Below are 24,979 nucleotides of genomic sequence, written 5' to 3' on the forward strand. Positions count from 1 at the left end.
TTGAGACCTAATCTGTCTCATCCTCTTAACTCAGCCTCTTCAAGTGGACTCGACCCGTGCAGGATGTTTGTGTCTCGGGGAGCGAAGGAGCGAAGCTCGTCCCAGAATAATGGCCCCAGAATAAAGTTTGGACGCTCCAAATATGGTCAAACCTGGTGGCTTCTGGGGGATTTTGTTTGCGCCGGGCGAGGTCCGGAGAACACGGAGCAGAACGTCGGGTCTGAGTCAGAGAACTTTAAACACTCCGTCGGCACCGAAGCCACACTTCAAACACTCGGGATGTTTGTGAGGAATGTGAGCCGGAGCTGCAGAATATCCTTCTTTCTAGTCTTTCTTCTCAACGGCGGCTTGGATACACACTTGGGAACAAAAACATGGCTGTCAGTCACGCATAGTTTCTTTGTCATGTGACCTTGGGCGCAGCTATAGCTAGCTAGCTAGCACCCACTAAAAGAAAACATTACGTTTTTACAGATATTCTTGTTTTAAGACGGTAAAACGTATTATACGCAGGTATCGCTAACATCTAACGCCAAAAGAATATTTCTTAATTCATACTTTCAAACACATCACACACATCGGTTGGGATTATTTTCAGATTAATCCGTCTCTTTTTGAAGATACGAGCAGAAATGTGTGTTCGTATGACGGTCGCCAAATACCTCCATAGGACTCCCTAGTAACGTCCATCTTGTTGCGACACCTCGACAAGAGGAATTGTTCGGGAAAAAGTAGCGTCTTAGAGTTTTAGCTTCTGCTACAATAGAGCTATAGACTTATTTAAGTTTGGAAAATGAGGGAAGTTTGAATTTTTAGTTAACTATCCCTTTAATTACACATTTGTGTTGCCATGATTCTCAAAAAGTAAAATACTTACGTTACAGGAAGTGTTTTGGTGGTATAAGCTAGTATGCTAGCACTAGGTGAAACATGTTGGTACATACAAATAAAAGAATCCAACAATCATGAAGTTCATGATATTTTCATGATTTTTGAATATTGTAAAGGCATACTGTTTAAATACTGCTTCAAATATTAAAACAAATACTTTATTTATCATTTTAAAAAAAGTCTTTAGAACTTGTGTTGTCTCGGGGTCAAAGTGAACGACGTCCCTGGCTTCCATAAACACATATGCAGTGGTGGAGGTCGTTAACCACAATGGATACCACAAATACATTTATTTTTTGGGCCTTTGGGTCACTTTGACCCAGAGACAACACAAGGGATAACACAAACACATTTGTTTTCGGGCCTTCGGGTCACCTTGACCCAGAGACAACACAAGGGATACCACAAAGACATCTGTTTTTTGGCTCTTTGGGTCGCCTAGACCCACAGACAGCACAAGGGACACCACAAACACATTTGTTTTTCTAGCCTTTGGGTCACCGTGACCCATAGACAACACAAGGGACACCACAAACACATTTGTTTTCGGATCTTTGGGTCACCTTGACCCAGAGACAACACAAGGGATACCACAAACATACTTGTTTTCAGGCCTTCGGGTCACCTTGACCCTGAGACAACACAAGAGATACCACAAACACATTTGTTTTCAGGACTTCGGGTCACCTTGACCTAGAGACAACACAAGGGATACCACAAACAGGTTTGTTTTTCGGGACTTCAGGTCACCTTGACCCAGAGCCAACACAAGAGATACCACAAACACATTTGTTTTCAGGACTTCGGGTCACCTTGACCTTGACAACAAATGATTGAGAAAAACAAAAGTTGACGATCAAACGCGCTGGATTAGCTAGTTTGACGTCGTCGCGGTGACGGCTAGCATCAACTGTCTTTTCCCGCCTAATCTTTACTTTATTAAATAAGGAAGAGTTTCATTCATTTGTGTCCAAGCAGTTAAATATTTGAATTATTGCGATACAAAGTAGACAATAGAACATTTTTATTTTGGTAAATTAAAAAGACTTAAAATCCCCTTCAGCACATGAATCAAGACAAAAAAATCAAAACATTGAAGTCACCTGTGGAACGAAGAAGTACTGATCAGAACATCTACTCCTCCTTATATCAGTATTAAGATGAAAAATGAAGCTCTTTTTATCTTATTCTGCATTTAGTCGGTGAGCTAGTCCTGCTAGCTTAAAGCTAAGAAAATAGTAGTGCATCATCACTGTGCGGTTCTCTGCTGCAACCGTCCTCTAAAGACTCTCCATCTTGTCGAAAAGAGGAAAAAGAGGCGAGAATACAAACGCAGGCTTTAATTCGAACAAGAACAACAACGATGACGCGGCGGACACTGGAGTCTCTGGGTGCCGAGCTGGTCCTTCGTGACCCACAAGGCCCTCGTTAATGAGCCCCGGTGCTGTTCCTGGTTCACATCTGTCTGGCAGCTGCCAGGACCTCGGGCATCAGCGGGGAACTGGTCCGTATGTTGAAGTTGATCTCGCTGGAGTTGCAGGAGTCGGAGCAGAGGGAGGTGTGCGAGATGGACGGGCACGAGGATGAGGAGTAAGGAGCAGGTTCCTGGTGGTGCAGGACTCTGGCCAGCAGGGTCGACCTCCTGCCCTCCGGCTCCTCCTCCTCCTCCTGCTTCCTGTACACTTCCTGCTTCCCCTCCAGGAGCAGGAGCCGGGCGGTCCGGCTCTTCCCCGGCGGGTCGGCGTTGGTCAGCGGGAGGGCGTGAACCGGGGACGCCCAGGACCCCTGATGCCCTCCTTTACCCTCCCACTGGTCCTCCTCCCAGCTGAGTCCCCCCTTCAGGTCCTCCAGGTCGTCCAGGGACTCCAGCCGGAGGTTCTCGCGGTCCCGGTTCTCGTAGAGCAGCGTGGCGGCGCAGATGAAGATGAAGAGGCCCACGCCCATGACCACGGGGCCCGCCAGCTTCATGCGCTCGATGTGGGAGGCGCCGCGGCCCCCCGCCGGCTTGGGCGTGGCCGAGATGTAGCCGGCGACCGCCACGGTCATGCCCACCAGGACCACGGCCACGCCCAGCAGCAGCCACACCCCCGGGGCGGAGCGCAGGTGCAGGCGGCTGCGAAGGGCGCCCCCTTTCCTCAGGTGTCGGGGGCACCGGGGGAGGCAGAGGCGCGACGACCGCGACGAGTGGGAGGACGCCGGGCTGCTGACGGGACTCGCTGCCGTCATGCTTCACACTGAGGGAGACATGGAGGTGATTCACATCAGAATATTATGGGATGTTGAATCATCGTTCTTTTAATTATACCATTATTCATGTTGTTATTCTACTTATTCAATTAAATATACTACTATACTGTATATATTCATATATAATATACTATAATAGTGTCCGATAGAAAACTGAATTAAAAAGGCTACTTATTGAAAAATATTTAATTTATATTTAAATTATATGTACTAGAATATCTAACTATGTGTAAAAATAAATACATTTGTAAAAAATACTACATTTAAAAAAGAAAAAATCGATTATTAAAAGAGAACGAATTGATCCTCTAGATTTACAAGAAAAATGAGTATTAGAATAAATGATTAAAAGATAGTTTTAAAAACAACATTTCAATTTAAAAGAATAAGTTTCAACGTTAAATTAAATTCGGCCCATTATTCCGACGACACTGACGCACTTAGAGATGATTCATTGTCAAGGTCACCGGTGATGGAAAACAAGGTCGGTGAATATTTTTTGTGTTCTCTGTTTGCGAAACACTTTTATAATTATTCTTTTAAATTGAGGTGTTTATTTGTTATTTCATTAAAAAAAATAAACCATGTTGCTTCAATCTATTCAAAATAAAACACATTTTCAATTAAAAAAAAAAAGTTACTTTAATCAGTTAAAATAAAGATTTATTTAATTTGCGTGAGTTGCTTCGATCGGAAAATTAATGCTTTGAATGATTTTGTTTTTTAATGTTGCAAAATGTTTAAAATAAAAATAAAGACAATTCGTTTGTTTGATTCTTGTGTTGCAATTAGACATCTCGACACTAGATGGCAGCAGTCTGTACATCCCCAAAGAACAATGTAATCCATGACTGGGGACGAGAGGATACAGTCGACTCCAGCAGCTTTTAAAGCTGATGTTTGAACATATTTTGGTTTAAAAACAAATGAAAGCAGTTACGACTTTGTCAAGAGTCATGTGGTCTTTGGCAACATCAGAGTCAAGTACTCGACAATACTACGAATATATCCTTGTTACTACAGTATCACGATACATCGTATTGTTGCACGTGTACCGGAGACGTAGCTTGTCGCCAGATTCCTTTCATAATAACCAACCACAAAATATACTGAAAAGACTCAAGTACTTGACAATACTACAAATATATTCTTGTTACAACATTTTTTTTGAATACTTTTCTTTTTAATTGAAATCATTTGTTTTTTTTATTGAAATACTGTTTTTTGATGTTATCTACAATACTATAAGTTAATGTAGGATAATAACATGTATTGATAAAATGAATACTAGACCCTCACTGGTTACTCTGAGCAGTTCTTGGCTGATGTACAGATAAAATAAACGTAGAAAGTGCTTAAGCACATTTTTAAACTAGTAGAATGTGTTTAGTTATATGTATAAGATCTAAAGCTAATCATTAGCTTTCATTCATGAAGTTACTAAGAAACACACGTAGAGTAAAAACAATATCAAACATGAACAAAAGTGTTTAAAATGATTCTAACTTAACACCAGGAAATGAAGAAAGGAACTCTGGGTAAAGAGGAGTTGAAGGGTCTGAATATCAAGTGCATTTTGTCAGATAAAATCTTTGAATTGAATCTTGAATAAAAGAAGGTCACCTTCAGCTCGAGGCGTGTGTTCTATGAGTGGAGATGAACTCTGTGCTTACGTGGGTTTACTCTGGGTTCTCCACTGTCCTCCCACAGTCCAAACACACACTTAGGTTCATCAAGAACTATAAGTTGTCCTTTGGTGTTTCCATTCATTCATAAAAATAAATGAATTGTCTATTTCCTATGTGCAGGGTGAGTGGTCCCAGCTACTCGGGGTACGAGGCCATAGATGCCATAGAAAGTTTGCCTATCTTGTTTGTCTAACTTGCATAAAGGACTGAAATCAATACTTCAAATATTAGGGGTGTGTAACAAAGTAGGCAACTCTACGATACGTATCACGATAAACACGGGCAACGATCAGATATATCGTGATACTGTGGGATTGTATTGTAGTATTGTCGAGTACTTGACTCTGGTGTTGCAGAATTTACAGACCACATGACTCTTGACAAATTCATAACCGTTTTAATTTGTTTTGAAACCAAAATATGTCCAAACATCAGCTTTAAAAGCTGCTGGAGTCACTGTATCCTCCTGTCCTCAGTCATTGCCCGGAGAAGTTTCATTTAATTGGAGCACAATAATGAACAATCGCTCTCAATATTTCCGTGTTAATTTTAAATAAAATAAATGAAAACTGCTGGAGTCGATGGTATCCTCTCGTCCTCAGTCATCGCCGTGATCTCGCGGGATCTCAACGTTCCTCAAACTGCGGAGGACGTATTAACTGCTGCCATCTAGTGGCCAGAAGTTTAATTTAATTGCAACACAATAATGAACAAATGCTGTGAATATTTGCGTCTAAATTGTAAACAAATAATCAAATTATTTTATTTAATACACACTTTATTGAAATATAAAACCATAAAATAACTACGATTTAATGTGATTTAAAAGGGGAAAAAAAATAAAGAAATGCAAATAATTTTAATTAAAAATAAATATATATTGCAATATTTAGGTATATCAATATTTCCTACACCTCAAGTATATAAAATAAATGGATTAAAAAGTACATCAAAATTAAAAACGGGGATATCAACTACACTAAAATAAGTAAAATACCTCTTATGACATGTTTATGCAACAACACACTGCAGTTATAAATGATGTCACACAATGTTAAATATCACACTAGGAAAAAAAAAGTACTTTTTATCAACAACATTGTGTAGTTTGTCGTGTACAGAGACGAGCCACAGTAAGTTATCAAAACATGACCGTGACTGTTTGTATGGCGTCAATAATTCAGCGTCATACATGTTTGTGTCACGTGAGCGTGAGTGTGTAGCAGGAGTTGCAGAAGAATGTTGTGGGTTCGACTCCAGCTACAGCTGCAGCAGTTGTGTAGATGGTCGTGGACAGATGACTGCAGTGCTCAAAAACAGGAAATAGCAGCTTTAATAAGACATGTGGTTGTGTTAATGAGACACACAACCCCTGTGTGTGTGTGTGTGTGTTTGTGTGTGTGTGTCTGCAGCACCCAAAAAAACCCTTCTTAGATCCGCAGTCATGGAAACTCAAGTGATGGAAGAACAAAAGCAGATGTTGTGACAGTAGAAGTGTGTTTCACTCACGCTCGTGAGGGTCCATGACGCCCCGCACTGTTGCTGCAGTCAGCTGGAGACTGGACCGGAATCCTAAGCAGACACGCATCGTCTTCATCATCATCATCATCATCATCATCATCATCTTCTTCTTCATCATCATCACCCGCATGGAGACTTCAGGGGAGTCCGAGTGAGTCCGGCTTCAAATCCACACTTGAAAGTCGTGTCCACACATGAAGAGACGTCCGTGAAGTCTGCGGTGAGAGTGAGAGGACGAACTCCAAAAGTGTGTGAGAGAGAGAGAGAGGGAGGGAGGGAGGGAAGGAGGGAGAGAGAGAGAGAGAGAGAGGGGGAGACACGAGGGAGGGGAGGGTCGTGGGAATCACGGACGGATCCCACAGTCAAGTGTTTTTTCTGAACTGAACGTCTGCTGAAGACATCAAGAAAAGAAAGAAAAAGTTTTTTCTAGAACTACTTTAGTGTGAGAACATTTCAATACTACTATAAATCGAGGTATTTCTGTCCACGATACCTCATGCATATTCAACAGTACTGTATCGAGTTCCTTTTTTTGATAAAATAACATAGTTATTTTATGGTTTATATTTTAATAAAATGTGTACAAAAATAATTCCATTAGATTTTATTTTTTTATTTTGAGGGTTTGTTTGATTCTAGTGTTGCAATTAAACTTCTGTCCACTAGATAGCAGCAGTCATGACATCCCCGTGGCTACAGGAGCGATGAAATCCTCTGTGATCCCACCGATGACTGAGGACGAGAGGATACAGTGGACTTTATCTCGATACCATATCCATATTCATCATCCATGTTTTTTTTTAATTAAAATAAATTGCATTTCTTTCTTCCTTTCCCTTTTAAATCACATTTAATCATAGTTATTTTGTAGTTTGTATTTCAATAAAGTGTGTATAAAATAAAATAATGTGATTATTTTGTTTACAATTTACACACAAACATTCACATAATTTGTTCATTATTGTTTTACAATTAAATTAAACCTTTGGCCACTAGATGGTAGCAGTCATAACATCCCCCATAGCTAAAAGAAAATTGAAATCCTGTGTGATCGCATTGATGACTGAGGACAGGAGGATACAGTGGACTCCAGCAGCTTTTATACACACAAACTACACAATGTTGTTGACAAAAGTCCATTTTTCTAGCATATTTAACATTTAAATATTATTTAAATATGTTAACATTTATAACTGCTGTGTGTTGTTGCATAAACATGAGAGTTGTAAGAGATATTTTACCTGTTTTAATGCAGTTATGACCGTTGTTAATTCATATTTATATTTTTTATCTATTTATTTTATATACTAGTGGTGTAAGAAATATCAATATACTTAAGTATGGCAACATTTTATCTCGATACCGTATCAATATTCATCACCCATGTATTGATTTGTTTCGTTAATTAAAATAAATTGCATTTCTTTCTTTTTTTGCCTTTTATATCACATTTAATCTTAGTTATTTTGTGGTTTATATTTTAATAAAGTGTGATGAAATAAAAAATATTTTATTAAAAATGTACACACAAATATTCACAGCAATTCTTCATTATTGTGTTGCAATTAAATAAACTTATGGCAACTAGATGGCAGCAGTCATCACGTCCTCCACAGCTGAAGGAACATCGAGATCCCGCAAGATCTTGGTGATGACTGAGGACGAGAGGATACAGTCGACTCCAGCAGCTTTTCATTAATATTATTTAAAATGAACACGCAAATATTTACAGCGTTTGTTCATCATTGTGCTGCAATTAAATGAAACTGCTCCGGGCAATGACTGAGGACGAGAGGATACAGTTGTCAGTCTTTTAATTCTCTGAGTAAGTAAAAATATATACTGTATATTTGCCTCCAGAGGAATGTGGAGTAGAGTTGTTGCTTCTCCAGAAAGAAATAACTAAAAATGTCTCTTTATCCGACAATAAGAACGGACTTAGTTTTTCCACATCAGCTGAGAAGTTGTGAAAGTTCATCACAGTAAACAACTTTTGTTGCCTTTCCCGTCCAAACCATAATTTCCTGCTGCACACGCAGGTCAGACGGGTTCTGTACAGAACTCAGCTGGACTCCTGGGTGAGATTCCGTTGCTCGTTAAGCGTCCAGATGTGGGCCACACAAGGCGGGTCTGCAGGAGCACATGTGGTCCAAACCTTACTACGAGAGTTAGCGTCAGACCGGCGATTAAACTGGGAGGTTGTAGGTTTGAATCCCATTATCCAGTGTGTGGAAGTATATCAGTGTCAATAATGGTTGAATTCAACTTTTCAAATGTAGAATTTTTTTTTAATGGAATGTTGTTTTGAAATGTTTCTTTTAAAATAATGGGATTAGATAATAAATAAATCATATGTTCTCATTTTATTTATATTTTTAAAAATGTATATATTTTTTTCCACTAATAGAATGTTATTCTAATTACAATAATTCGAAGAAAAAAAACATTTAAATTCATGGCATTACCAACATTTTTAAATTGAATTTAAAAGGCTATAAAATAAAAACCATTACATTTAGAAACTTAAAAAAAAATCATTCATTTGGAAATTGTTCAACTTTTTTTAATCGAATAATTAAAATATAAACTTATATAAATATTCAGCCTTTTAATTAAAAAATATATTGAACTTAAAAATGTAATATTCAATCCGTAATAAACATTTTAGTTAAAAATTCAATTCATTATTCTTGCACTGATATACTTTCAGTCCTTGATTAAACTTCAGCAGTTGCAATGCATCTTGGGAGGAGGGTTTATGACCGTCTAGTCCTCGCTTGACTCCGAAACTACGGCGACTCATTACACAACTTCAGTCATGATGTCACTTTTAATTCACTTCAAATCACTGAACTTTTTTATTTCAAGTCTGATGTCCTTGTTGTGACCAGAACTGGAGGGAACCACACACACACACACACACACACACGAGTGTGTAAGTGTAATTCCACCTTATCTTCATCTCTCAGATCAAAAAGTTGGACTAAAATAAACAACCATCCGGACATGTTTGCACATTTCGGTGCTTTGTTTATTCCCTCGAACACACCGTCAAGTTATTTTGGCGCCAAAAAAACGCTGCGCCGTCATTTCCTGCAGTACAAGACATAAATAAAAGCTGTTTTGCATATAAACCGCTGTTAAAGTCCTTTTCTTTTGACGACTTGGACGCAGGAAGGTTTTTTTTTTTTTTTTTCTTTCCTTAAAAAGTTCCTGGAAAAAAACCTTTTAACATCGGATCAGTTGTTTTGTTTTTTTTTACATTTTTAAATTAGACATTCATGTGTCGTCACAAACACGACCGAGAGAAGACGGGAAAAAAAGTCTTCCTTTCCTTTGATTGAACAACGAGCCCTTCCACGCCAGAGACCGGGTGAGTGAACACAATATTCCGACCCGAAGGTACGTCTAGAGGGCGACACCAGTGGAAACCAAACTCTCCTGAAGTCTTTTCAAAGCCAAGATACAGTAAGTCACTCATGTCACCATGTTTTGAACTTATTACTTTATAAAGTTGATCTGAAATCTGGGCGAACGAGAGGTTACGAGAGCGGAGTCCATTATGATGTAATAATGGCTTCACTCCACCTCCAGTCAGCTGTAATCCTCCCCGCTTTGATTATACTACGATTCCCTTAGAGGTGGCGACTTCCTGGATTGATGACGCAAACCAATCAAAGCAGAGTGGGCGTGGTTATGGTAAACAAGATATCATCACCAGGAAAAAGTGTTTTCAGTGGGCGGGGCTTAAGATCATTTTCTAGTGTAGATATTTCAATGAGGAGTTTCGTACAAACACACACACACACACACACACTGATGATACGATAAAAGGTCCGACATCTTTTTTAAGATTCACTCAAATCAACACTTTTAGTCGCACTTTTAAAACTTCGGCTCAAGAAGCAGCTTAGTTACGCCCTCTAGCGGAGAGTAGAAGGAACTACATAGTGCATTTTTTTCACCTGTCGATTGTTTCTGCAGCTTTTCAAAGGAAAGTGAAAACTTCATTAAAGCAACAGAAAAAAAAAAAAAAAAACTGTACAGGATGAAGAAAGCGAGAACATATTATAAGTTAAAGAAACAAGAGTTACTCCGTCAGTCCAGGAGGTTCAAAGAACGGACGTTTTTCTTCTTCAAGTCGATGGCTTTTTTTTTTTTTCTTGCTTGTCGCTGCGACACTTGACAGGAGTGTCAGGAGAAGAGCTGACGGATCGTTTCTCTCTGATCCCCACGAGCGTTTTTTTATTCCTCGTCAGCGCTTTTGAGCATCAGGATGGAGTTGTAGATCTTCAGGGCGGGGCCCAGTTTGATTGACAGGATCTTGACGATGTCTGTTTGCGTGAGAAGCAGGAAGGCCTCGCCGTCGATCTGCTGCAGGAGGAAGTGATTTCAGGTTCAATTATTATTATTACAACAGTTGTTTATTTTATAATGATTGTAAAAATACTTTTATTTATTAACATTTAAGTCTTAAACAAGACACGATACGGATGAAAAACAAACTTTTGACTAGAAGGAAGAATTTACCTCCGTTTTAAATGTTGCAGCATGTTCTTTACATCCAGGCAGTCCTTTGACGAAACCAGCGACCTTCACAAAAACACATCATTATTAGATCCAGGGATTTGACTAAATTAAGCAAATTGTCTATATATATATATATATATATATATATATATATATATTTATATATATATATATAATATATATATATATATATATTATATTTCCTGTGAGCGGCGTCGAGCTGAAGAATAAAATAAATAACTAAGATATGATGGGAAGACATTTAAGTGAAAGTGAGTGAAAAAACTTAAAAAACATAACTGTAATTACACACGGACATCATATAAATAAGGTAAACTTAGTATTTAATTGGCTATAATTATAAATCATAGGAGACAAAATACACAACAGAAAAATGTAATACTCAAAATTAAAGGAACAATATTAAAAATCTTAAAGGTTTAAAATGTAATATTTAGAAACAAACAACTAAACAGATGTTTTAAAAAAAGAAGTATATATTTAGCAACATTTAGTTATAATATTTTATTTTTTAAATGTTATTATTTTTATTTTTTCTATTAGTATTATTATTTTTTTTTACCTTGTTATTTTTTAAATCTTATTTTTATTTTTTAAATATTAATGTTTAAATTTTTAAAATCTTATTATTATTCTTATTTTTTCTATTATTATATATTTTTAAAAAAAATCATTTTTTATATATACTTATTTGCCTCCTGTACCTATTATATTATTTTTATATTTATCTTGCTGATCTTTGTGATGTTTCAGATTTATCTTATTTTTGCCTTCTTTAATTAAGTTGTTTTATAGTATATTTTACATTTATTAATATTGGTATTTTTGTCAGTCTTTAATTAGTTATTGTTAAATGTTATTATATTTTTATTGTATTTTTTGTTAAGTTTGCACAACTTATGTTACTTAATACTAATGTATTCTTTCACTTTTAATTATTTAGACGTGTTTATCTGTAACCGGTGCTTCTTAAATCGTGAGATAAGTTAAAGTATCCATCGATCCATCCATTTATCAAGGGCCATATAAATACAGTCAAAAGACCACATGTGGCCCCGGGTCAGATCCGGTCAAGGTGGGTCATGGGTTCACAGACCTCCTCGGAGCTCCAGGCCGCCACTCTCTTGGCACTGAGCCCCAGAACCTCCGGCAGCAGCTGGCAGTGTTTGTCCCAGCACAGCGCCACCCTGTGGTTGGGAGTGGCCGAGACGCCGGGCGAGAACACGGATTCGTGGAGCGCCTGCTGGAGCGAGATGGCGTCCGGCGAGACTGCGGAGGGCGAGAGGGAAACGAGGCGAGAGTGAGCGCCAAAGTTACGGCGCCTCAAGTCCATGTTCCTCACCTTTGCCGTCAGCGGCTTCTTGCTTGACGTGGGTCTTCAGGTACTTGGGAGCAGGAGCCGCCCTGCAGGCCGAGACTCGTCACACAAGTCGCTTTTGAACAAGTCGAGATTCTTTTTTACCTTTTCAGCCGATTGACGTTTTGCGTCGGATCGCTGGCGCCCCCTGCTGGCTCCGAGTGACCGTTGCGGCCTGAAGACTCCGCTTCCACGTTCACTTGTTTCCTAGCAACGGAGACAACTTGCTTGAGGGAAGAGACGCAACGTTCATGTTTCATTCAAGTGCCGTAGTGCTGCGGATGTGGAGTCATGACTGCAGGGTCTACAGGTGTTCCTGAGCCAGAGTGGAGATGTTGTGGAGGAGGTGTTTCTCAAGTCATTTATTTTCTCATGTTGAGCCACAGACGGAACCAACTGGAGACTAAATTAGCCTCTTAACAAAAATCCCTGACACTCTATTTAAATAATTGTATTTTTCACTGCTCAAGACTCTTGGAGAGAAACAACATTTTTGTTTTGGCCTGAAAACACAACATTTATAGCCATCGATTCACTTAAATATCCTGATTGTTTTTCCTTTGTTTTACGATACTGTGTCAATATTCCACAGCTCTGTATTGATTTTATCAATTAAAGAAAATATTATTAATGAAGGAAAAAAAGGTTTTTTTTTTTTTTTAAATCATTGTTATTTTAAGGTTATTTTCCATTTACAATTAACATGCAAATATTCTCAGCAATTGATCATTTATGTGTTGCAATTAAACTTCCGTCATTACGTCCTCCACTGCTAAACGAACAATGAAAATCTTCTAGATTCCGGGTATGACTGAGGACGAGAGGATACAGTCGACTTCAGCAGCTTTTTAAAGCTGAAGTTTGGACATATTTTGGTTTCAAAACAAATGAAAGCAGTTACGACTTTGTCAAGAGTCATGTGGTCTTTAAATTCTGCAACACCAGAGTCAAGTACTCGACAATACTACACATATATACTACTACAGTATCACAATACATCGTATTGTAGATCAACAAACCTGCTCTGAAGATCCTCCGGTGCCTCCGGCTGGTTCTGTGTGTGTGCGGTCTGGGTTGTGGTGTTTAATGGCGGGTCGGGGCGTCGAACCCGAACCAGAGGTCCGGTCAGAGTCAGAGGTTTCTCTCCACTGAGACGGTCCGGAACCAGGCCCTCCTTGTTCAGGTTGGGCTCAGAATAGGGGCAGCTCACCAGACTGGAATAAAACACGGGGACATAAAAACAACATTTATTCAGACTGTCGGATGTTAAAGGGAAATAAAAATGTAATAATCCAGACATTTGAAAATGTATTTAACTAGTAAATCACTGTCAAAATCTAATTTGATATGTTGTTCTATTGCTCAAGCATTTTAGCATCAAACTCAAGAGATTAAACTATAAAAAAGAAAATGAATTTGCATTTTTTAAGAGAAGCATCAGTGGAGGACGAGGCAGTATCTACCAGCAAATGTATTTCTAATGTTCTGCTGCTTCTACTTTCCTGTCGTCTCCTCGTCTCTCTCTTATGTAACGACATCCAGTCTTTGTCTCCATTCATGTCTGATCTGAAACCATCAAGGTTGTCTCGGTGCGTTCGTGAGGAGATTTAATAAATAAATAAAAGTGTGGACGACGGAGACGAGAATAGTTTCTGTGGAAGTGAAACCTGAGTGCGACTGACGTGTAGTGGGTCCCGTAGCGCGGCCCCCGGATGTGGCCCACGCCGTTGCAGCCCGGGGTGGGACAGCCTTGCCCGAGGGCGGTCAACAACTCCGTGGAACCTGAGAGACAAACAATAACACGGCTTACTAAAGTGAGTTAAGGAATTATGGAAGTATGTCTAGAATATTGAATTTAACATTTCAAATATTTTTTATTTTGTTAGTTATTTTTTTCACTAATTAAATTTTAAATATATATATTTTCTTTCTTTCTTTTCACAGTGATATTCTCATTCCAATAAATTATTTTTTTAATTCAATATAAAAAAGTAAGGTATAGTAAAGCCACCAGACAATACCAAAACAGTAACAAGCTACTCGATCAAACTTTCAGCCAAAAGGATTTTAGGATTTCAAAATACTTAATTAAATTACATTTTTTGAATTGTTGGAATTTCAATACCTAACACTGTTAAAAATGATTTTGATTTTTAATTAAATTAATCAGAAGATAATTAAATTCAACCTTTCAATATAGAAAATATTGAATTAAATAGTTAAAAATGTAAACATTTAAATAAAAAAGTCGCTCGTATACTTCTATAAACACTGGATCTCACCGTTGGGGTACTGAAGCGGGTGTCCAGTCTTCTGACACCACCAGGCAGGATGCAGGTCCGGACAGTCAGTTTCCACCCAGTAGTCGTACTCGGAGCTCCAGCCGTCAAAGTGGATCTATAAACGACAAAGAAAAACTCCTTTAAAAAAAAAAAGGCAGTTTCAGACTAATTTCATCTCCACAAAGGGTGACCCTTCGGTACCTTGAGTCTGTGATCTTCTGTATCTGCTATTGTGGCCACTCTGATGAGCATGGGGTTCCTCTTGTCCACCGCCTCCACCTTCATGCCGATCTGGAAGCCGTGCTGCGGTCGCTGCGAGGCCCACGGGTCGGGATTAGAATCATGTCGAGAGGGTTTCATGTACGAGGAGGAACTCACGGGTTTGAAGGCTCGAGCGGGAGCTGCCTGGCTGCCCGTCTCCTCCAGGTACTTCTCCCAGGAGAAGCTCTTTGGATGCTTGTATTCTGACGGAGGAAGAGAAGACGTACGACAGCAGGTGAACACTTTGAAAGACAAACTAGTGAAAGTCTAGCTCTGGAGAAAGAAGATATAAAGTAAGAAATATCACATCAATCATGTTTAAAGTTATATTAAACTGATTATTATGTTGTTATTACAGCATTTTAGAGACAGAACAGGCAGCATGCAGCATTAAAGGTAGGGTAGGAGACTTTTGACTAACAGTGACACCTCGTTTACTGCGGGGGTACATTCTGAAAACCCTCAAGTTTTGAACGAAATACTGCGAACTAGTGGCTGTTTAGTTTTTCACTCAAATCAACAACGATTATTTGAACTTGCAAAGTCAATATGGCATATGAGGTGCCATCCCGCTCAGTAACGGTGACCTGAACAGCTCCCAAAATGCTTTGCCGCCCAGCCAACCAATCACTTTTGACATATAGACGTAGATTTAAGATTGAAGAAAAGCATCATGGGACTTCACTGTTTTGTTGGCACCATAAGTTAAAGATAATAACTTAATAATAAATTGAGTTTGTTCTCAATAGACTTTTGAATTAGAGCAGATTTGCTCACCACATTTTGAGGAGCATCTACCCCACCTTTAAGTTTCATTGAACTACAATATGTCCATTTGGAGATGGTGGTTCAACTTGGACAAACAAGTTAGATACATAAACATTAGCACAAGAGCTAGCTATGCAAGTGTTAGATCCTGCTTTGATACGGCAAAAGGAATATACTGACCCACATGTGTCTTCGTCTGTGTCTTACCAGCTGGAGTTGTCAGAGTAAGCTCGGCCTCTTCGCAGTAACCAACCGGATGAATGTACGGGCTACTAGCGTCACACCTGTAGCACCAGGAAAAGGAAAACTGAGATAAGATTCTCTTAAAACATCTGTATAACGTTGAACTGACCAGTAATCGTAGGTGTCGTCCCAGTTATCAAAATGAATGAGCAGCCGGTTGTCGACGACCGCGGCGATGGTCGCCACGCAGATCAACGACGGGTTCTTCCTGTCGATCGCCTCCAGCTTCATCCCGGCTCTGAATCCTGACGGAGTCACGGACTTGAAGGAAGAGGAGAAGGAGCGTGAACACAGTTAGAACATGAATGGTTTAAACATCTTCTTCTTGGTACTCACAGTATTCAGGCTCTTAAAGAGGTGTTTAGGTGCCAGCTGGCCTCTGCAGTTCTTCACGTACATGCTCCAGTTAAATTCTCCTTCTTTGCAACCTTCAAGGAGAAATCAAGGTCAAATAAATCTCATTAATAAAAGGTATAGAAGTAAATCAGCACCATCGGAATATTGTATGATTTAATGAATACATGTACAAATGCTGAAACTCTTATTGAAAGATTGCTTTTTGTATTTTTAGTTGAATAACTGAATACAATTATTTATATCTTGAAAGTTTGAATTTAAAAAATGTAAATTTAATTATATGATTACATGTATTTTTCTAAAAACACTGTTTTTCTATGTCGTCTCCTTTTGTCTGGTTGAGCAATTATACCAACTTTTTGAGTTGAATTAACAGACGTGGAGTTTATCTTTGAATTACTGTTATTAAGATTTTAAAAAAAAAAGAAAAAATGAATGAAATTAAGATTTTTTTCAAGATTGGAAATTAAAGAGATCCATAAATCCAATAAACTAATTTACTACACAGTGAAATCTTGAGTGTGAGTGTGTTAATTTCGTAATTACTTGAAATTGAATATCAATTTCTTATTTTAAAAATAATTCAAAGTTTCAATACATAAATACCTGAATTAAATTATTCAGAAAATAATAATTCAATGCTTTGAAAAATCATTTCAGAATAATGAATTCAAAGTTTCAACGTTGAGTTAAATTAAATCGCACAATATTCAGAAAAGAAAGAAAGAAAGTTGGTTTAAACTCACCTTTCGGCAACAATAACTTGTGGCCGTTCTTCTCACACCATCCTGCCGGTTTGAGGTCCCACGAGTCCGCGTTGGCCCAGAAGTCGTAGCATTCTGGGTAACCGTCGAAGTGGAGCCGCACTCTGTAGCCTTGGATCTGAAGACGAGGCGATGAGCGACACGAGAAAACCTCAACTGTGGCGACGTTTACTTACTTCAGCGACAGTGAGGACGCAGAACAGAGAGGGGTGACACGGGTCCAGCCCTTCCAACTTCATCCCTACTTTGAAACTGTTCCGACTTTGAGGAAAGGACTGATGCTGGGAGAGAAAATAATGTGTTCGTTCACCGATGACACGACAACAAGCCGCTTCAATATAGAGGTTGAAAAAAAAAAATCAAGTACCTCTTTGAAAAGCTTGACTGGAGCAGATACAGCTTTCTCCTCCTCCAGATAGGCCGGCCAGCTCCACGCTCGCTTCTTATTCGTCGGGGCTGTTCCTGAGGAATAAACAAACACGGTGAGGTTCAAAGATCCTTCATTTGTTCTTTATTTAAGCTTTAATTTCAGCTGATAATAAGTCAAATAAGAAGATAAATGTACCAATCTTGGCTACTTTAGCACATCTTCTGCCTTTGTTGCTCTTGATTTTCTCCTAAAACAAAAAGTACATGAAATGTATTTAAATATTTATGCTGAATTTAATTAGATTAGACTTGACTGTTATTGAAGTAAAACCAGACTCGAACCTCTGGTTCCTCCGGTTCCTCCTCCTCATCGCCAGAATCCATATAGATCTTTCTCTTTTTGCGAACACGTTTCCCGAGCTTCTCTCCTTCTACCGTCAGACATTCCCGAGCTTCCCCCGGCGATGACCTTCAGGACCAGCATCAGAGAGTTTATCAAGCGACAACAAACAAAAAAAGAAAAGTGATGAAATCAAGAGGCGCGCTTGCTCGTACCTGCCACTGGAGGGCTGCGCACACAGGGAGCTGCAGAACTTCCCCTGAAAAAGGGCGTCCAGAGCAACAAGGACGCCACAAGCCTGGCATTTGACCAGCTCCTGAGTTGGACTCAGGAGAACACCCGAGCCAACACTTATTGGACGGGACTCCATTTTGATGTCCCTTGTGCTCGGACCTTCCTCCGAAGGAGCAGGAGCTTCAAACAAAACAAACATGCCGACATATGAAGAAGATGGGAATGAAGATAAATATTGCGCAACTAATTATTTTCTACAAAAATACTGACATTTTTTGTGATTTATTTTAGGTATGTTTTGTTATATGCACCTTGTTCATCATCCAGCTAATATTTAAAATGTGTTCTATCTTTGCAAGGAGTGGAAATACAACACATCCGTAAATAAAATCAACTGAACTCTTGGGTGTCGCCGCAAGATTTCTACCTTGAGATGTTACTGCCGGAGCCTTGTTGGTGTGCGTGGTTACTGTCCCAGCCTGTGATTGGCTCTCTGGTGGAGGGGTGGGGCTATGAGAGGACGCTGGGTCCAATGTCCCAGATTTAGGTGCAGCCTCCTGCCCTTTGACCTCGACGTCTGTTACAATCTCAAGAGTACCAAACTCCGTCATGCGGAACTGAAAAGGGATAGAAAAGTATTTTTTATGTTATAATTGTTCTGTGGTCGGTTTTATATAAACACAACCATGTGACTGACACCTGCAGTTGCTGTGATGTCATAAAACAAGGACGACATAATCAAATGTGTAACAGGGAATAAAATTAGCATTATTCTTTTAACTTAAATTTCACTCTACATTTTAATCTAACTTGTTTAAGTATTGAAGTGGTAGGATTTTCAAGTTAATCCAGACAAAAAAGTTTTTTTTTTTTTAAGTTTAGAGTAAATATTGATGTTTTTTGTGATTTATTTTGAACTTTCTCTCTTAAAATAATCAGAAAAAAATTCAAATAAAATGATTTATATACATATTTTAACATTGCTGTATGAAAACCGTGCAGGGATGAAGAAAATACATACAAACACATGCATCACGTTAAATTGCTTCAAAATAAAATGAGGTCAGTAAAACGTTTCATCTTTTATGAGCGTTTATACAATAAAGACGACCATCAGACAGACACCTGCAGTGACAGTGAAGCAATAATAATAAAAAAAAAAAAGTCATACAAGTTGTCAGACTCTTTCAAATGTGTAACCAGGACTCATCACAAGTTTGGGCGTATTAACCTCTATTGTCAATAAAGTTCCCTTTTTTTCATTTTTAGATCCCAATGGAAGTTTTTTTCCAACTTCTTTTAATATTGCAGAGAGTGGATTTTCCCCATCAACCCAAATAGAAAGTGTTTTTAGTTTGGAGTCTATCGTATCGCCACTTTTGAAGACGATATCTTTCACTACTAAGATTAATAAGTAAATATACATTTTTCTCAGTCTGAAAATATAAACGAATGAATGTTTTGTTTTGGCGTGCGACACTGAACCTGTGAATTAAGACGCTGCACTTTGTTGATCGAGAAAAAAAAGGTTTTGTCTATTGTACCCGAATATCACTTCCTGGCAATGTGGCTATTCCATCTTTCCAGTCCAGAGCGCCCATCATGTCAAAATCTGCTCCCTGAGAGGGGCCATCACTGGGCGGAGTGTCGGTCATTCCCACTCCTCTGATTTGCTTCGCCTGAAAGAAGATAGCATTAATATTAGATGATTTTTTTACTTTAATTAATTAATATTTTAATGCATCTAGTTGTGGAGAAAGGAAATTATTACTTATTTATTATATGTTTTTTCCTTTGTTGAAAGTATCATCTCTAATAGGGTGAAACTAGAAAATATTGTGGCTGCTTTTTATGGGGCGAAACCCATAAAAAAAGACGAGAGAATGAATCAATGTCCTGATAAAAGTGGTCAGTGGTTCTCCTTGACCCTGTTGAATAAGTCTGACTTGACCTAAATAACGCAGAACCGGAGCCCAGCTGCCAACCCAAATACCTGTGCTCGTATACAGCAATACGCTACATCACCGATAGATGGCGACCGTGAGCCGTTTTTGGGGAGATACACCATGCACTTCGATTTCAGACAAAACACTCAATATTATTATTGTTTTCCCGGCGATCGGACGCGCAAATCCGCCCCAAAACGGCCCAGTTGGGATGAAACTCCATCCATACTATTGTCAAACCAGTGAATTGACGTCTCAACTTTTAATTTTCCGCACAAGTTGATCTTTTCCTCGTTTTAACACTATTTGGCAAAAACGGCCGTTTTCTTTGACACGAACGTCACCAATGGCGGCGGATTTATACCCAAAACCAAGAACACTCCGTCGTGCGTCCATCGTTGCAACTTGTCTTCGTTTTAACGCGACTAATGTTGCGCTATAACGTTTTACTCTTGACGCATGTTTTAACACTACATTTAGCTGCTATTTTTTTCCGCCGTGTCGCAGATGATAACAACAAAAAAAAAGTACACACTTGGTCAAAGTGAATTTACCTGGTTGTGGGTTTTTTTGCCGTTCATCTCAGAGTCGCAGTTTTATTGTTGTTATAAATAAAGTGTACGTAAGAGCGCCCATGATTAGCATTCGTCTTATACAAAATGGCGGCGCATAGGAAGAGGCCACCGACACGTTTAAAGTCTCTTAAAATTACTTGTGTTCGCTCTCGAAACAAAACATGCATAAACTAGTGGTACACGACCCGACCATTGTCGCACAATTTTCCCCCGTTGTGTGTTTTGTTTTCCCCCTTGTTATTTTCTTTACTTTCTCCCCCCCTCTTGTCACGGAATGTCAGTCCCAGGTTGTTGCTAAAGGCTAGCGCTGACACCACGGCTAACAGGCGAAAGCTAGCTGCTCCCCCCGTTGAAAATGACTGGGGGAATGCTAGGCGGCTAACGCTAGCATTATGGCTGGATGCAGCCAGATAAGGACAATCTGTAATAAATAAGTTCACAGTTATTAACGATGGAAAAACACCACCAACAACTCGCGGTCGTCACACGGAACATTACATGGACGCGTTTATTCACCGCGTCATGTTTGATTCCGTCCGACATCCTAAATAGAAACTTGAAAACGATTTATTTCTCGAACGTTTTTTTTGAATCAAAGTGAATGATGGAAAAAAAAGTGCTGCACGCCCGCGCACACCCTCGCCCTTTTTTCCCCCCAACCATTGGCCCCCGAGCGCGGACAATAAACAAGTATTTGTGCGGGTGAAATAAATGTGGAACTCACCTCGTTTCTGTTTTAACTCTTATTTAGAGCTGCGGACGCGGGTGCGCATGCGTGCAAGATGCGCTGCCTGACAACTTTAGGGCTCAGAAAAGTTGAGGATACGATCAGTGGTCGATACCAGGTGGGCGTGCGTTAACTTCACGCCCCCCCACAAAAAAACTCCTTTTATTATCTATATTAGGGATATAGTCAACTGACTTTAGAATCCTGCTTGTTGACGCTGAAACTTGATGGAGCGCCAAATCAAAACAGTCGTTTTTTCACCCTTTTTTGACGGACTTACCTTATATATCGACATTTGCAACAAAACTCTACTCATAGTTTAAGGTTTTTTAAAACACAAACCCATCTACAAGTTCCAAATAAACGAGTAGTTTCGATTGTAAATATAGCAATAACCCAGGAGTCGACAGGGCAGAAGCGGGGGCTCCTCAGAATAAACGATCCCAGTGTTAATAAATAAAAAATAACGTTTATATTTGTGTAAACAACCGGATATTTAGCGAGTCAAATATTCCGATCGCCGCAGAATTAGCTTTTAATCGAAAAAAAAACCTCATCGCACCAGACGTGTTGATCCAGGAATAATAATCGATCCACTGCGTTTAAACTGGTGATGAAACAAATCGTGGAGGTTTAGAATGACCGGAAGTGACACTTTTTTTTGATCAAAACGCCGATACGTAGCAAAAAAAACAAAAAAACAACAACAATCTGACCCCAGGTGACTCCACGACAGTCGAATCCATTCATTGGAATAAACAACGCGTCACAAAACTTGACAACTAAAGTAGAATCTTCGTGTTTATAATCCGGTTATTTCGGTGTATTTGTGTCGCGTGCGTTTATCTTCGTGTCTCATGCAAACGGGGTCGGAAGTGTCGACACTCAACACAATGATACTAATATAATGATGATGTCACTGCGATTCCTGTTAAGTGTATTTTTTTAGGTTTAAATGTTCGCTCGTGTAACCGCTAACCTTGTATTATTCAACCTTAAATGTAGGGCGGATCGCATTTCCTACCAAAAACTCGCCCCTGATCGCAAAGATTCATCGACACAATTCCAACATTTGTCACCGGATAACGTCTTAATATCAGGACACAAGGGCGAGTCTCGGTGTTTTGTTTTTTTTGAGGTGTACCGAGTTCGGTTCAACTGCAGAAACGCCGCGCAGTGTCGTGTACTTAACGCTAGATGGCGGAAGAGAGCCACGTTGAGCGGGGATTAACGGGGTCGTGCAGCCCCTCCACCTTCAACGGACCGCAGTGTTTTATTCTCGTTCACAATGGACGAACCATGAGATGGCATTCAAAGGCAAAGCGCTCGAGTCCAAGGTAACCGACGAGCGCGATCACACGTTCATTTTGTGTGAATAGATCGGCTGTGTTCGCTCGACGATCGATTATTATGAGAACCAGGTGGATTCACTGCGTGGTCGCAGCTAAAAACGTCCGTCATTTTCTCTTTTTTAAATTCAAATAACTTGAAACAGTGAGTGTCATTGAGAGTGTGACTGCATCACAATGTCCACATGACGGCGAACATACAAGTGTGGGGGGGGGGTGATGGACAGTTGGAGTCCTGCAGCCATAGCAACGAGTGATATCACTACATTATTTTTGAAATATAGTTTAGATACGTTTGACATTAATTTATACGGCAATATTATTTAGTATGTGCCATTATTTACCACATTCTATCAAAAATATATAGCTAATATCTTAAAATAGTTGTTTTTTATGTTTAACTTGTGGATGTCAAACAGCCAATACAATGGTAATTATATGATATTAAACATATATTTATGTGAATAATGTGTTGGTCCCGTGTTTACAATATACAATGTGCTGCTAATCTTTATACCAGATGGTTTGGAGTGGGACTATGTTTTTGTACTCCAGATCATTTCCAAGAATATGCTCCCAGTACTTGTCTGGGTTTCCTGGCCTATCCTGTTCCCTCCGGGGGTTCTGCCCTTCAGTAGATCAGGGTCCTCTTGCCAGACTACCAAAAATATCAGCCCTGCTTTCCCACTGGGGTTAGAGATGGTAAATAAGGGGACCCAAATGAAGTATTCACCATGTAAAATAAATACATTTCATCGGTATTTTCCCACTTTTTTTTCGTAAAATTTAAATTCAACTACATCACTCTTAAAGGAGCATCCATTAGTCATACCTGTTAGCTTGATTTACCACCTGACGCAGCGCTGCTGGGTGGTGCTCTCCCGGCCACTTCACTGAAAAAACATAGTTTTTATTATATTACAGATCAAATAAAAAAAAACGAAATAAAGTCGGTTCTAGTCAAAACCCATTGTAAAGACTTTTTTTTACAATGTGAAAAAGCAAACATTACTCCCACCCAAAACACGTTATTTTATTTACTTGTGGATTATTATGTAAAGGAGTGCTAACATTTCACCTGTGTTTGCAGGTCGTGCTGCTGAACCTTCTCCTGTGTCTTCTTATATTTTACTGCCTTTTCTATATGATTGGCAGCGTTTGTTTCGGCGCTTTCAGGTAATAAAACCTGCGCATGCGCAACCATTTCAAGCTCTCGATTTACACTTTAAATATTATCTTTTTTTTTTTACTTCGCGTGAATAAGATAATTATTTGATGACATTCAGAAAGCTATTTCGATCAAGATAAGCTGAATAAACATTTGCATCTGACACATTTTTAAATATATGTAAATTGTCTTTTTTAAGATTCATTTCCTCTAAATCCAGGTTGGAGAAGTTTGATGGTCTGATTCCTTTCGACTTCAAGACCAAACCTGCCGATTCCCACTCGAAATATTTAGGTGAGCGGTTCTGTTCTCGTGGCCTAAACTAAACTATACTTGTGACATGTGACCCCCGGGGGTCAACGGGTTCTTCTCACACCTCCAGTGAACCTCTTGTCTCTGGAGCTCACCTTCTTCTTCAGCGGCCTGTTGTTCGCGGCGGTGGTGAAGAAGCAGGTGTGGGACTACGCCGTGACCGTCACGCTCCTCCATGTTCTCGTCACCAGCCTCGGTGAGATCGAGAACTTTCACGATTCCCTTTACTTCTCATCTGACCCCATTGATTTATTTTATTGTGCTGCAGTGATGTTGGAGTTCCCCATGGAGTGGCAGTGGTGGCTCGCTTTAGGTGAGAATAACTTCGATTAATTTTTATTATATTGAATTCAAAGACGCTGTTTTCTCTCAGGCAGCGGTTTGTTTCTGATGATCTGCAACGGTCAGTTGATCGCCTACTTCACCTGCCAGAGCGACCACCACTACGCCCCATTTAGCATCTACTGACAGGAAGAAGTGTTGCCAAAAAACCCACTTTTGTTTGTCCCTTCTGTAAGATTAAAAATTATTATACACTATACGTATACGCCAGAATTAGAGACATGACACCGGTCATTTAAACGTCTGTTTGTCTGCCTTTTCACACCTTGGGTCGTGGATCAAAGAGCCAAGCGGGACACATCCAGTTCAAGACCGTCTCTCCCGGGGCTATTGAATTGTAAAGTCGCCGGAAGAAAGTGTGTCCGATCGTTCGTAAAGCTTGTATTTTGTTTTACTTGAAGCGGCGAGTAAACTACCCGTGACACTTGACCTTTTCTCTCCACGAAGCGAAGTATAAGAACCAGGAAGTGACGGCGTGTTGGAGAGACCGGAACGAACTCCTGTTTTGTCCGTTTTACTTCACTTGAAAACAAGGTCCAAACATTATAAATCCACTGTTTCATTGATATATTTTATGGCACTTAAAAGTATTTACAAACATGTACATGAGACACTTTTTTGTCACTCGAGTATAAAAAAAATGAAATAAGTTATTGTCAACAATCATGAAATGAATAAATAAAACGC

At 39.4% G+C, this 24,979-nt stretch overlaps 3 protein-coding genes across 8 annotated transcripts; 1 reads left to right on the top strand and 2 right to left on the bottom strand.

Moving 5' to 3' along the window:
* Window positions 1–1,233: 1,233 nt before the first annotated feature.
* tmem200b (transmembrane protein 200B) lies at window positions 1,234–6,597 on the bottom strand. 2 transcript variants are annotated; one of them, XM_087812759.1, is made up of 3 exons: window positions 6,472–6,597; window positions 6,336–6,398; window positions 1,234–3,125 (listed from the first exon to the last, which is right to left on the bottom strand). In XM_087812759.1, exon 3 carries the CDS (start codon window positions 3,115–3,117, stop codon window positions 2,347–2,349), a length of 771 nt encoding a protein of 256 aa, XP_087668885.1. In that variant the 5' UTR covers window positions 3,118–3,125; window positions 6,336–6,398; window positions 6,472–6,597; the 3' UTR covers window positions 1,234–2,346. The 2 variants fall into 2 exon arrangements, with proteins under 2 accessions (XP_087668885.1, XP_087668884.1); XM_087812758.1 differs by having other exon boundaries at window positions 6,336–6,581.
* Window positions 6,598–9,351: 2,754 nt separating this feature from the next.
* Window positions 9,352–21,243, bottom strand: l3mbtl1b (L3MBTL histone methyl-lysine binding protein 1b). 5 transcript variants are annotated; one of them, XM_087813175.1, is made up of 22 exons: window positions 21,119–21,243; window positions 19,418–19,552; window positions 18,301–18,490; window positions 17,855–18,053; window positions 17,642–17,768; window positions 17,496–17,547; window positions 17,298–17,392; window positions 17,107–17,211; window positions 16,913–17,048; window positions 16,146–16,237; window positions 15,919–16,070; window positions 15,747–15,850; window positions 14,916–15,001; window positions 14,739–14,849; window positions 14,538–14,652; window positions 13,923–14,037; window positions 13,275–13,469; window positions 12,361–12,462; window positions 12,241–12,302; window positions 11,995–12,167; window positions 10,878–10,940; window positions 9,352–10,721 (listed from the first exon to the last, which is right to left on the bottom strand). In XM_087813175.1, the coding sequence occupies exons 2-22, from the start codon at window positions 19,526–19,528 to the stop codon at window positions 10,593–10,595; spliced, it is 2,514 nt and encodes an 837-aa protein (XP_087669301.1). In that variant the 5' UTR covers window positions 19,529–19,552; window positions 21,119–21,243; the 3' UTR covers window positions 9,352–10,592. The 5 variants fall into 5 exon arrangements, with proteins under 5 accessions (XP_087669301.1, XP_087669300.1, XP_087669298.1 ...); XM_087813174.1 differs by lacking the exon at window positions 21,119–21,243 and adding an exon at window positions 20,374–20,553 and having other exon boundaries at window positions 13,938–14,037; window positions 15,774–15,850; XM_087813172.1 differs by lacking the exon at window positions 21,119–21,243 and adding an exon at window positions 20,374–20,553 and having other exon boundaries at window positions 15,774–15,850.
* Window positions 21,244–22,372: 1,129 nt separating this feature from the next.
* Window positions 22,373–24,972, top strand: LOC148062651 (putative transmembrane protein 244). Its single transcript, XM_087812187.1, has 6 exons — window positions 22,373–22,458; window positions 23,561–23,646; window positions 23,859–23,932; window positions 24,021–24,146; window positions 24,219–24,263; window positions 24,324–24,972. The coding sequence occupies exons 1-6, from the start codon at window positions 22,426–22,428 to the stop codon at window positions 24,416–24,418; spliced, it is 459 nt and encodes a 152-aa protein (XP_087668313.1). The 5' UTR covers window positions 22,373–22,425; the 3' UTR covers window positions 24,419–24,972.
* The last annotated feature ends 7 nt before the right edge of the window (window positions 24,973–24,979 follow it).

Source organism: Callionymus lyra, chromosome 17, assembly GCF_982586985.1.
Source record: "Callionymus lyra chromosome 17, fCalLyr1.hap1.1, whole genome shotgun sequence".
NCBI lineage: Eukaryota > Metazoa > Chordata > Actinopteri > Syngnathiformes > Callionymidae > Callionymus > Callionymus lyra.

Excerpts from the sequence above, each read along its gene's own strand:
- tmem200b (XM_087812759.1), bottom strand. The coding sequence starts at position 3,117 with ATGACGGCAGCGAGTCCCGTCAGCAGCCCGGCGTCCTCCCACTCGTCG.
- l3mbtl1b (XM_087813170.1), bottom strand. The coding sequence starts at position 20,400 with ATGAACGGCAAAAAAACCCACAACCAG. Across the intron at positions 18,491-19,417 it reads TGCCAGGAAGTGATATTCGG|TTCCGCATGACGGAGTTTGG; the intron begins GTACAATAGACA and ends ATCCCTTTTCAG. Across the intron at positions 14,850-14,915 it reads CCGCTCGAGCCTTCAAACCC|CGACCGCAGCACGGCTTCCA; the intron begins GTGAGTTCCTCC and ends TGGGCCTCGCAG.
- LOC148062651 (XM_087812187.1), top strand. The coding sequence starts at position 22,426 with ATGGCATTCAAAGGCAAAGCGCTCGAGTCCAAG. Across the intron at positions 23,933-24,020 it reads TTCCCACTCGAAATATTTAG|TGAACCTCTTGTCTCTGGAG; the intron begins GTGAGCGGTTCT and ends TCACACCTCCAG. Across the intron at positions 24,264-24,323 it reads GCAGTGGTGGCTCGCTTTAG|GCAGCGGTTTGTTTCTGATG; the intron begins GTGAGAATAACT and ends GTTTTCTCTCAG.